We start from the raw sequence: 12,483 nt of genomic DNA, 5'->3' as shown, positions 1-12,483 counted from the left end.
TATCAGGACTTGACAGGTTACTCTTTTGCTTATTATGTAACCAACCTAAGCTAGTAAATTTGCCAAATAAGTATGCCTGAGCCTTGCCTAAAATTTAATCAAGTGTGATATACTTGTGCTGAAGTGGTATATTAGCTTGTGCAATTTTATGTGGACACACATGCACAGCCCAAACTTTTAAAGAGGTTTCAGAGCTACAAACTTGCCAATCAATGGTCTGTTAATAATAATTCAGAAGAAGCTTATTCTAAGGTCTATAAAAAATGAGTTAATCCAGCAGCAGCCTGTCTATCAATTAACATTAAGGGTTTACTATGTGCCAGGTACTGTGCTAGGAGCTTTACATGCAATATTTAATTCTCATTACCCAACAAGATAGGCATTATTATTATAATACCCATTTTATGGATGATGAAACTGAGGTTCAGAGAGGTTAAAGAACTCACCCAAATATTTGTTAGGTGGTCTCCAGCATGCTTTTTTTTTCTTATTAAAGTATCATTGATATACAATTTTATTAAGGTTTCACATAAACAACATTGTGGTTTCAACATTCACCCATATATATATTATCAAGTCCTCCACCCTCCCACTGCAGTCACTGTCTATCAGTGCAGTAAGATGCTATGGAGTCATTACTTGTCTTCTCCATGTCCAGTATGCTTTTTAATTAAAACTTTTAAATAGACAAAAATATTTTTAAAGAAGAATTTTGAAGGAAACACGTGGAGCCCTTGGAAGTTCCATCCTACACATAGCTGATAACAAATATACATTCACTGCAAAACAAAAGAGCAAACCTAAACACTTTATACCCCATTACTTATATAGCCTAGTATAAAAACAGGTATTAATGTTGTCCCTAAATTATCTGAAAATATTAAATTATACTTATTCTTTCAAAGAAGGCAGGGGTGTATAAAATGTACTTGAAGCACATTTTTCATAAAACTGACAAAAGTTAAACCAGTCCTGACAGTTATATACAGATAAGAATTCACTGACATTTAACTGGTTTCAGGCCCAGGAACGCTTGCCAAACAAAACTGATACAGATACTACATAGATTCGGGATCTTTTCCTTTGTTCTTGCGGTTACTCTAATACAGAGTCACAGGTCTAAAGGTTACCTAGAATTGCAAATCTCAACACATTTCAGCAGTACCCATCCTGTTAACCTCCTATAAACCCCAGGATCAACTCTGAATCGAGCACCTCCAGATTCCCAGGCCTGAGCCCCATCCTTCACTTCTCACCTTCTTTAGGGTGAGTGCTAGCTTGCCGGCCCCCACCCTAATGACTTCAGGGGAAATGAGAGGGGTGGAATTCCTTTACTACTGTTCCTAATCTCTCATCTCAATTTCAAGACAAAAACTACATTGGAGATACTAATCACTTCTAGTCCAGTGACTTTGAGGTGATCCCAAAGCACCCTTTTGGGCACTGACTATTTCATTCCAAGAATGAGGTTTCAAATCTCAGACCGAGAAAAATTGGTTAAAAATTAATCATAAACAAACATAACAGGTACTGGCAAACAAATAAACCTCTGGAGCAAAAGAATATCAGTTTTTCTTCAACAAACAGGATGTAACAATTTTAACTGTGGCTAGATAACTGAATTTACTCACCTGACTGTGCATCACAAAATACTAGTCTCAACTAGGTATAACACATTGTTAACTTTTTCAGCAAATACTAGATTATGTTTATGTCTTTCAAAAGGAGTTTTTTCTTAGAAATACAGATGAAAACATTTATCACTGAAATGATATGATATTTGAGATTCACTACAATATCATCCAGTTTGGGAGGTGAAGGCTTGTACGTAATAGATAAAATAAGATTGGACATGGGTTGATAATTATAGAAGTTGAGTGGTGAGGAATTAGCAGTTAGTTATATTGTACACTCTAGTTTTGTATAGCACTTGAAATTCTCCTAAATAAAACAATCTCTTTAAAAATCTTTTCACTCGCTCCAAATACTCATTCAGGAGACTGTGAGGTCACACGGAGCACAATGAGTTACCTTTGGAGTAAAATTCAAATGGGGATGAACTGGGGAAGTCCCTCTTTTTCCTCACAGATCCTACTTACGGAACCAAACATACCAAACTCCTTTCCCTCTTGGCTGGGACAAATTTCAACCTGCCTGCACTAACCAGAAATATGAAATGAAGACACTGTGGCAACTCCACCCTGCCACTGCAGCAGCAATAAGGGGACCGAGTACCCTAGAAAGGTACGAGGCTCACCTGGGGCCTGATTGACCCCTATTTAAAGAAAAAAATACTGGTGTTCCTCAAACCACAAATAATAACACATAACTCAAAATAATTCAAGTCATTCAAAATAAAAACAATAGCGAATCATGAAATAAGTATAAAGACCCAAGTTATGACTTTCCTGTGATATAACTTTGCTGCACGCAAGTATACAGATAGATACAACATCTATCAGTCTATATACATATAATGTCTATCTATGTATATACATAAAGGCATGTATATTTTCTCCTTTCCTTGGTTCCCCTGCTGCACTGCTGGTACACTAACACCAGCTTGTTCAATCTATTGGATAATCCAGCACTGAGCCCAGCTATACTCCAAGTAGAAATTTAAGAGGGAGAAAGGGAGGCAGACAATGACGTGATTCTAAATTCTAACCTTATCTCATAGTGGGCCTCAGTTTGTAGAATACAGTACTTTCTTTCCTGAGAATGAATCTCCCTTGTCTAACTTTTCATCCTCTGCTATTGTCCTACTTAGCAGAGGCCAGGCTGACCTTTCCCTCTCATTCTCTGCCTCAATTATTTTAATAATTCAGTCTGTATTACTGATGCTCCCTCCCTGGGACTGTTCTCTGAGTGACCTGTGACCTGTATCCCAGTCAGTGGTGTACTGGTAAATATTTAACAATTGGCTCTCTGAAAATAAAGCCCTGATTTTCAGCATTTTCCAGTTTCCATTATGCAAATACACCCACTATGGACGATTTTGTGCCTCACCAATGCAAGGACACTGAGTACAAAGTTGGGAAGTAATGTGCCTAACCAGCTCCCAGAGTCTGTGGCAGCCAGCTCCAGCACACCACGAGGACTCCTGGCTTGACAAGGATAATCCCAGTGTATGACTGTGGCCCTGGCATAATTATTAATGGTACCCTCTACCACTCTTTAGAACTGTTGAGGAAATATTATGTGGTCACCCCAAAGAATAAATCACATTCAAACCACATCCTCATAGTAAAAACCTTCCATGAAAGGTAAGAAGATTATCTCCTTGACCAAACTGACATTACCTTTCTTAAAATACATGACATTTCCCCTAAATACAGAGCATTTCTTTAGATGTTTTTCAACAAATACAAATAATTGGGGAATGATAAACAGCTGCAATTATGTTCAATCTTCCAATCATACAGAGTTTAGTGACTTATGGAACTGCCGTAGCATTTGAGTAAAATCAAGTGAGGCAACTGGTCTCAGGCTACACTCCAGGTGGTATTATATGAAGCTGAGTATCTCATTCAGAGTCTAACTGGCTCAAAGGAATAAAGTTGGTTAACCTTTGTGGAAACCATAGGGGTTACTAAATCTCACCATTCAAGGTCACCCTAGTCAATACTTAACCTGATTCCCTTCAAGACAACCCCAAGAAGCCAACCTCCAGTCTAAGCTGCAATAATTTCCGGCAACCCAGTACAACCCAAGCTGAATAACATGGGTGGTGGAGTCTAGCAGGCGAGAGTGTGGGTCTTGGTTCTTTAGAAGGTAGGACCTTAAGGAAAAGTCAAGATAAAATAGCTGTCTTTAAATATCTAATGAGATGTCATATATAAGATAGAACACTGCATTGTCAAGGAAGACAGGGTGGAAATTATGGGGAGGCAGATCTTGACTTCGTGTAAGGAAGGACATCTAACACCACCCGCCATAATAATAGCTGACATTTACTGAGTGTTTATGTTTTGATGGAAGACTTGCCTTACTGCTGACCTATATTGAACTTGAAGACAACTAAGTACATCCCTCCCTTTTGCACTCCAGGACTGCTCATCTCAGGCTGCAAAGGATTTGTTTGTCCAGAAGCCTCAGAGAATTCCTAGTAACTGGCACTGCCCAGGCTGGCCACAGTTCACAGAGGTTCATGCAGGTCCAGACTGTCCTGAGCTGCTATCTTAAGTCCTTGTGACCTCTGATTCAGCACAGAGTCAAGGCCAGGCACACGAGAAGTTTCATGTGCTGGTCTTTAAGGCAACAAGTGCCCAGAAATGTGCATCTCATCCTCTGCCAAGCCAGTTTGCTAGTCTGTGAATTACACAGAAGGCCTGGGAGCTGGATGCAGCTGCTGTGAATTCTGAAGCCTTGTTCAATTCATGCAGCTTTTATAAAGGAGAAGTGCCCACCTTCCTAATCCTTCTCATCTCTTTCCTGCATATCTGCCTCACTCAAGGGTTGAGACATCCAACAGTAAAGATCAAAGGAAGATTCTTTCTTTTTAAAAAATAACTTTGTCCTGACATTAGATTAGCAGTAACATAAGTGACACAGTTTTCTAATTCACAAAGTTGCCAAGAGCACTCTCAGACAGGGCACACTCTTACTCGGTCACAGGAGTTGCAGTGGAGTGAATTATGAAAGTGACAGTGAGGTCAAGACTTGTGACACAGGTCATGCATTCTGCTTGTAAAAGCGTCAGAGGGAATCAGGGAGCTTCCATTCAAGACGTGATGTCAGATCCTGAAACCCAATTCCAAAGGTTCTCAGTTGGGGCAGGATGAGTTCATGGAAATCCTGAGATTTCCGAAAGTTTTGAAAGCCTCTGTGACTAACAGCAATAATATTAATATTGAATGCCTTTTATTAATATTAGCTAGTATTATAGTGAAATATCTTTTACCACCCACATACCAAGGTACAGGCATTCTAGTCTACACTTTATCTATATTTTCCACATTTGGCCTCACAACTGATAAGATGGGCATCATTATCACTATTCACCAAAGTGAGTCATTGAGAAGTTAGAATCCCATCTTCAGCTACCCTGTTTGGAAGCAGTGCAATGAGGCTCTGAATCCAGGTCTGGGAGCATTTGATCAGATGATCCACCCAGAGCGCTTAGCTCCGTATCGAGCACAGAGTAATGCCCTTTAACTCTGGCTACTGTTACTTGCACAGACACATGGATGAGCTTTTTCCCACAGGTACACAGACTGCACACACTCATCTTTTCTGAAGTTTTGTAGAACACTTCCTTTTCCCAACATAAATAACAGGCTTACTGTGGCAGAAAAGAAAGCCAGCTAGCTGGCAATGGAGTTAGACTGGGGGTTGCATTTTGGCCCTGCCACTCACTGACTACAGGGCTTGGGGTAGGGTGCTTCACTTCTCTGAGCCTCTTTCCCCTTCTGGGAAATGGAGAGTGGGAGTGGTAATTGCAGGCTTTTGTAGAAACATATACAGAACAATGGGCACATAGCTGGTGCTCAATAATAGCTACTTTAATTACTCAGAGTGATTATTGTAGGTAGCCACTATGTCATGAATTTCTCCATCCTCTTTCCAAACTGTTGGAATGTCCAGATTATTATTTCAATATAATTCCTTCACCCCTTCAAATTGCCGCTTTCAGATATGTTCCCAAGGAGAAAATGCACATGCGCACACAGACACACATATGATTAGCCAACTCTAAGCATCTAGAAGACATCATAGATTAAGTAATGTGATACCAAGCTTGACAGCTGCACTATCTAGAGAAAAGGTCTACTTAGAAATTCTGTGCGTCACGCTGGGTACACTGAACGGTTCCATATCTGATACAGAATACTGTTATCCCAAGATAGAATGCTGGCTTACATATTACAGCACATGAAATTACATACAGTAGAAGTCAAACATTGATTTATTATTTTCATGGTAATTGGTTTGTTTTAAAACACACACACACATACATGCATGCTATTACAAATTATCACATGCAAAAAAACCTCAATTTTGTTTCCCTACTAATTTCATCTCCAAAACCATAATGAATTTTGTTTTATTCACGTGTTAAATGTTGCATGTGTTAAAAATTAACAGCACTCTTTTCATCTTTGGTCAGTATGCCAAATTAAACATGCCTTGTATTAATGTTGAAATTCATTAACTGGTCTTTGGGGAAAAGTGGTATTCATATGTCTAACAGATCCTGATACCGGAGTTAAACTCAAGACGCTGGACTCTTGGGCCATAAATTCTTAATTTTCAGTGCAAATGGGCATTGCACAATTCATAACTTTATTGATAAACCTGGGAATCTGACCATATCCTAGAAGGTAGCAGTACTAGAGTACATCCTTGCTTTCCATTTTAGTCTTCTGTTCTTGAATTTGCAATGCTTCCTATCCATTCAGAAGTATCAAACATGTTAAAAAAAAAAAAAAGACCACATATATGCCCATCCTCTATGCAGATACAACCAGAAAGTTCTACCTTATTTTTTTAATCCTCATTTTCCTAATTAGCCTGATTCAGAGGTAGTAGAAAGCCCAAATGCCAAAACTAAATATCCCATTATTTAGAAAATTAAAGCCTTGAACTTTCACAATGTTACTAAAACTAGAGAAACAGATTTTGGGTTTCTTCAGCATGTACCCAGGGTATGTCAAGAGCGTAATGAACTCTCATCCATTTTTCTGCCAGTGTGCTATCTGGACCACTTGGAAGTCAGATCTTCCCAAGGAGGCTGCTGGCATTGGTCCAGGCCATATTCCTGCCTGTTGCCACCCAACAGGATAGGGAAGGAAGAGGGCAGCATTTATCCCCGAGCCTTCTGATGATGCTCAAATATTTGCCTTTTTGGCAGCATTGTGCTGGGTGACTCAAACAATTTTTCTCCTTGGTCTGCAAGTGTGGCTCATTTAACAGTGTCCCTGGGGTCATAAATATCCAGGATTTCAAGGCAACATCTATATATACCACTTTGTGCCATTTCTGTTCCTCCTCTAAAAGTACGTATTCACCAATTTCACTGAAAGTAATGTAAGAGTTATGTACAAAGTTGCTGTTGTGGAGACCCTAGCTGTAGCCTATAGCTATGAGAGACAGGTTAAATAAATCTGATATATCCACATAATGGAACACTGGGAATATAATATAGCCACTAAAATGATGTTTTAATGCCGTAAGAAAAGTCTTATGATAAAAATTTTTTTTTATTAAAGTATCATTGGTATACAATCTTCTGCTAGTTTCAAATACACAACAGTGGTTCAACAGATACCCATATTAAATCCTTATTCCCTCTAGTGCAGTTATTATAGATCAATGTAGTTTAGATGTTAGGGGATATGATATAATATTCAAATAAAAATGTTGTCAAAGTCTTATCTCTGTATGATCCAAAATTACCTTTAAAATATGGCTTTAAAAAATTACCTTTAAACAGTTGTTTTCTCTGAGTAATAGGATTGTGAGTACTTTTTTCTACTTTTTTCCTACATTTTTGTATTATCCAGTATTTTTATTGGGAAAGGGTAAGAGAAAAAGTAATTGTGGGATAAGAGTGTTATAGCTAATCAAATAAAACATGTTGGTCTTTCTTATTCTAGAACTGAATTTTTTTTTAAGTAAGAAAGTCAATCTGAGGTTGTCTCTGCCAGCTCAACTGCCCTGTCCTATGGACTAACAGTGGGTGGTGTTCAGTAGACGGCGATGACTGCTGGCATTTACTAAATAACTGCTAGATGCTAAGCAGAGATCTAACGTCTCTCTCTATATACACCACTTCATTTAATCCTCACACCAGTTCAGTGAGGTAACAATGATTATATACATCTTTCTAAACTGAAATTGAAGCATAAAGATTAAGTAATTGGCCCCACATCATGCAGCTACAATTGAAACTCAAGCCCTCTCCAGTTTGAATGGGTACACCATTTACAACATATTAGGCCCTCACAGCATTTAATTAGGACTATCATTAGTTTCAAAATATTTGGGAAATGAACTGACTCTGAAAGGTGGTACTATGTATGTGTCAAAGAATCAGAGCACCAAGGAACATACAAAAGGACTCTCCCTACTGCTACCTTATGGAAACTCCACTGAAGGCCTTTTGCCATCTTTGTAGGGATGGAATCAACTACCTTAGTGAGGTGGTAATGATGTCACTTGTACTTTTTTTCTGTGACAACAGTCAAATACCCGGGCGCCCAGGGTGTAAGGCCTGGAGAAAAAAATACATCTATACCTAGACTGCCAACTGCCTTGGGGAGATAAGACAAGCAACACCATGAAACAATTGGCAAAAACAAAGCATAATTAAATGCTAAGTCATGTGGCAGAGGGAGTAACTAGTGTAGACATCATATAGATCATATAGGAAGAACTGTTAAGCTCCGAAGTATCATCAGTTTTAGGGGTACAAGAAACAACAACTGGAGATCACCTAAGACAACTCCAGCATTTCAAGATGAGAGCTGGTAACTTGGTTGAGGTCACTCGGCTGCTAAGTAGCAGGGTAAGGTAAAGTAACTAAGGAAGCTTGAGGAAGCAGTCAGTCTTAGAAAACCTTTCCAAGGATAAGTAGAGTTAAGACAATGATAGGTGAGATGAAAACAGAGGATCAATATTCTCCTTCCCTGGTTTAGTAAAGTCAACCTGACACTGGCCTGATTTTTTAGATTATAAGATTGTGAGTAGTCCTGCACTAAGGGTTCAGATTTAAATTTTTAAAATAATCAAACACTACTGTATTGTTTCATTCAATTCATCATTTTTAAACATTAAGTATTTTAATGTGTATTGCACTCCACCCAAAATATCACCAAATAGAAACACACCTACCCACATATGCATTCCAGGCACTGCTTCTGATTGGGACAGAAGCAGGCATCTGATGTCGTAAATTGGTAAGTGGGAATTAGTTGTTCACCTTTGATGCTTCCACCCCAACATTACTCTTAAATTCCATTTGAAGCACCCAATACTCTTTCTAATAACTGTTTATATAAAACCTGCCAGTCATCAAAAATTGTACCTAAATATCAACTGATTGAGTAACATGTTTTTTTAAATAAAAAAGATTTCTAAATGTAAATAGGCAAGCATAAAGATATTAAAACTAGTTTTAACTAAGAAATTTTGGTAGTGAACATAGCAAATGTGACTTGGAATAGGTAAAACTTCATAAATCTTTGTTCAAATTTGAGAAAACAAAACATGATAGGAAAACAAGAAGTCAATTTCGATGAATACTTTTTAAAAGTTTATAAATCAGTATCATCGTTCCTAAAATTAAATAATGGAGGTTTTTATTTTGTAAAACATACAAACTGCTTCAACTTCTGACAGAAAGCACACAGGCATGAAGTTATATTTTCTTGTATTGTAAAATAATAATTCCTGTAGGTTCACAAGCACAAGTTAAGGTTAAAGGTTATTTTTTTCTCTGCCTCCAGGCTATTATTAAGACAGTATATTGTCAATTCTTCAAGAATTATTTCAAGAGCTGTTATGCCCTCAATTAAATATAGGCCATTTTAGCTAGCGATACTAAAGTTCAATACAGTTCTTTCATTTTATTTTAGCTACTAAATTGCAAACTCTCATATAACCTGTGAATGCAGATCAGAGAAATAACTAGAACATGGCTTCCGAAAAGGTAAAAGGGTAAATAAATCATAAGTAATCAATATTAAGTCCATAAACAAAGTCATTTCCTAATGAGTCTCAAAAACAAAAGCAAATACAAATACTGGTGCTAGATGCTTTCCTTACAACTGTAGCCAAATCTGCTGTGTGGCTTCTAAGTTCCAGAGAAGACCTTACTTTCAACCTAAACATTTCAGAACTGCAACACACAAGTTATCAGTCACCTCGTCCTACAGTCACGTTCAAATACTTTCCGATGTCTCAGGGACTTTAATTGGATCCGAAAAGCTAAGAGTCTAAACTGAGAAACAGAGAGAAACAAGTTTGCCAAACAGAACCTGTTAGCCAAATAACAAGCTTTCACACAGATAAATCCAAAAGCTCTCTAGCAATTTCCCTATATCAGACAGACTAAAGTGTATGCAAAACGTGCATGTTTGAAAGCCATCACTTATTGAATGCACTTATTAGAACGCTCTCTACTTACTTTGCTTTTTGCCATTTAAAAGCTTCATGAAAGCCAACCAGAAAGGACCAGTTGAATGAGGTTCAGCTCAGCTAGGAAAATCCGGCTGTAAACTCGGTCTACAAATTTACATCCCAGAACGTACTGCGGGGAAGGTACTCTTTACAAATGAACATTTTATACACAAGCTGTAGATGCTGAAATAATGCATTCCAGCTTTCTGCGCTGTGCATTACCACTGAAACCCTCAACTCTACCGCCCCTCTCACCGAAAAAAAAAAATTCACCTCCAATCTTCATTGGTCCAGATAGTTCCGGCCCACATGGTATCAGTGGGTGTGTCCCTCCCAACAAGTCCTCTCATTGGCTGCGAAGAAGCAGCGTTTAATAGTCTGTGATTTGGAGGGTTGTCAAACTCCACGCCTCCAGGCCTTGAGATCGCCAATAAACCCACGGTGCAGAAGGCTACTCTGGAATTCAAAGGGCAAGCTGGCTGCTGGAGCGTCAGTCCCCAAAAGAGGAGCTCTCTGAGAAAGGAAGAGCGCGAGAAGGGAGAGGGGGCAGCTCCGGCTGTTGGTTCTACTCTACCCCTACCTCCGGACCCCATTAAATGTTCCCACACGTGCATTTTCCCACCAACAAGTTAGAAGGCGGGCAATGCGTTCGCCTTTTATTGAGCCTAAGCCGCAGCTCAGGCTCCGCGTACAACTAGCCCATTCTACAGATGGAAGCAAACAAGGGTCAGGTTCAGGCAGCGATCTTTAGGGCTTGGCGCCCCTAGGGAAAGATCCAGACCCGGGCGCCCCCTCCGTCCACCCCCAATGGTGGGCGCTGGGGCGCACCGGGTGCGCTGGGGCGCCTGCCCCTCGGATCCCGGGCGTCGGGCCCCGAACGCTGCGCCCGCCTCGCGCCGGCGCTACCTTCCCGGGGGACTTACGCGGCCTGTTCTTCTTCCCCGAGTCCATCCTCCTCCGCAGCCGGCATTTCTTGGCCGGGGAGTCGTGCAGAGGGGGCGGCGGCTGCGGCTGGAGCTCGGGCAGGAGCGGGAGGCGCGGGGGCGCAGTGTCGCCGCCGCTCGCGGGGCCTCGGCTGCAGAGGCGCGGTGGGTGGAAGCCGTTGTGCAGCAGCCCGTTCACCGCGCCAGCGCCGGCGTCCGCGGGGGCTCCCGGGGCGTGCGGTGCCGAGCGCTCCGGCTGCCTGCCCCGGTCGCCCATGCCGGAGGCCGGTGGGGCAGCGCGCGGGCCCCGGCTCAGGCGGCCTAGCTGGAGGTCATTCTCGGGCGTCTTTATTTGCCCGGATCCTCCCTGCGGCTTCCGATTCAGCAGCCGCAGAGCGGGCGCCGGGGAATGGCGAGCCGGGCGCTCCTCCCCTCCTCCTACCGGCTCCCCCGCCTCCTCCGCGCCCTGGCCCCCACGCGCCGGCCCCGCCGCCCCGGCCTGGAGCATGTCCGCTCCGGGCGCAGAGCTCGGGATCCCCGCGCACCCCCAGCCGGGGCCCCCGCAGCCCGCCTCCCCTGGACCCCCGGGCCCCGCGACTTCAAACGCGGCTTCCTCGCCTCCCAGACCTGGACCTGCTACTGAGCATGCCCAGTCCTGCCCGCCACAGCCACCGACGAGTTTCAACATGGGGACTGAAGTTCTCTGGGTTTGCAAAGAGATGGGCTGGTTGGGCTTTGTATGGCGGAGAGAGCCGAGAGGGCGCGAGAGGATTAGGCAGCTTCGGGAGGAACGGAGAGGAAGACAAACATTTGTGCAGGTTTCAGGTTTGCTAATCCTGCTCCCAGTGGGCTCAATACCTTTGCAAGGTCATTCACGTTGCCCCCTCCCACCCGTGTCCCCGCTGACCCCTCCTTCCCTGCTTTGTGAGTGTGTGTGGTTGTGTGGTTAAGTGACCAAACTAGTCACAGGCCTGAGGGGAAGAAGAAGAATGATTATTTATAGAAAGGTACGCCGATCTAGGGAGGCAGGGAGTGAAATTTCTTTGCTGGCACACATATAGACACCATGTGGTCTCGTGGACTTGTCTTTTGCAGGGAGGAAACCTAGGAATACAGTGTAAGGACAGTGAAGGACAAAGCTGTAGACAGGATTAACCAGTGCTGGAAGAGATCAAGTAAACAGAAGTAGTCCAAGCTATAAAAAGCACTTTCCTCACCCAGAAAGAACTTCAAGAGACAATGTCATTCTATTTATAGAGTAAGGAGTTGCCTGTGTTTTAAGAAGGGATGGTAGCATTGCATGGTGGGCAACACCATAAGCTTTGGAGTCAGAGCTGGTTCAGATTCCAACTCAGTCACTGAGCAAACCCAGAGAAGGTCATTGCTCAAGTTAACACACCTGGCATTAGAAAACAGGACTAGGCATGTTCAGTAGGCA

At 41.9% G+C, this 12,483-nt stretch overlaps 1 protein-coding gene across 3 annotated transcripts in view; it reads right to left on the bottom strand.

The window, feature by feature from the left end:
* Positions 1 to 11,748, bottom strand: part of PANK1 (pantothenate kinase 1) — a 58,541-nt gene extending 46,793 nt beyond the window's left edge. The window contains exon 1 of one of the 3 annotated variants that reach the window (XM_073240716.1): positions 11,046 to 11,748. In XM_073240716.1, the coding sequence (XP_073096817.1) occupies positions 11,046 to 11,733 (688 nt within the window). In that variant the 5' untranslated portion in view covers positions 11,734 to 11,748. Of the gene's footprint in view, positions 1 to 10,129; positions 10,352 to 11,045 lie in introns of those variants that run through there. The other 2 variants (XM_073240717.1, XM_073240718.1) reach the window with 2 other exon arrangements.
* Between the last annotated feature and the right edge of the window lie 735 nt (positions 11,749 to 12,483).

Source organism: Manis javanica, chromosome 7 (assembly GCF_040802235.1).
Source record: "Manis javanica isolate MJ-LG chromosome 7, MJ_LKY, whole genome shotgun sequence".
Lineage (NCBI taxonomy): Eukaryota > Metazoa > Chordata > Mammalia > Pholidota > Manidae > Manis > Manis javanica.
The sequence above is the reverse complement of the archived record's forward strand: the minus strand, read 5'-3'. Positions and strand labels throughout refer to the sequence as shown.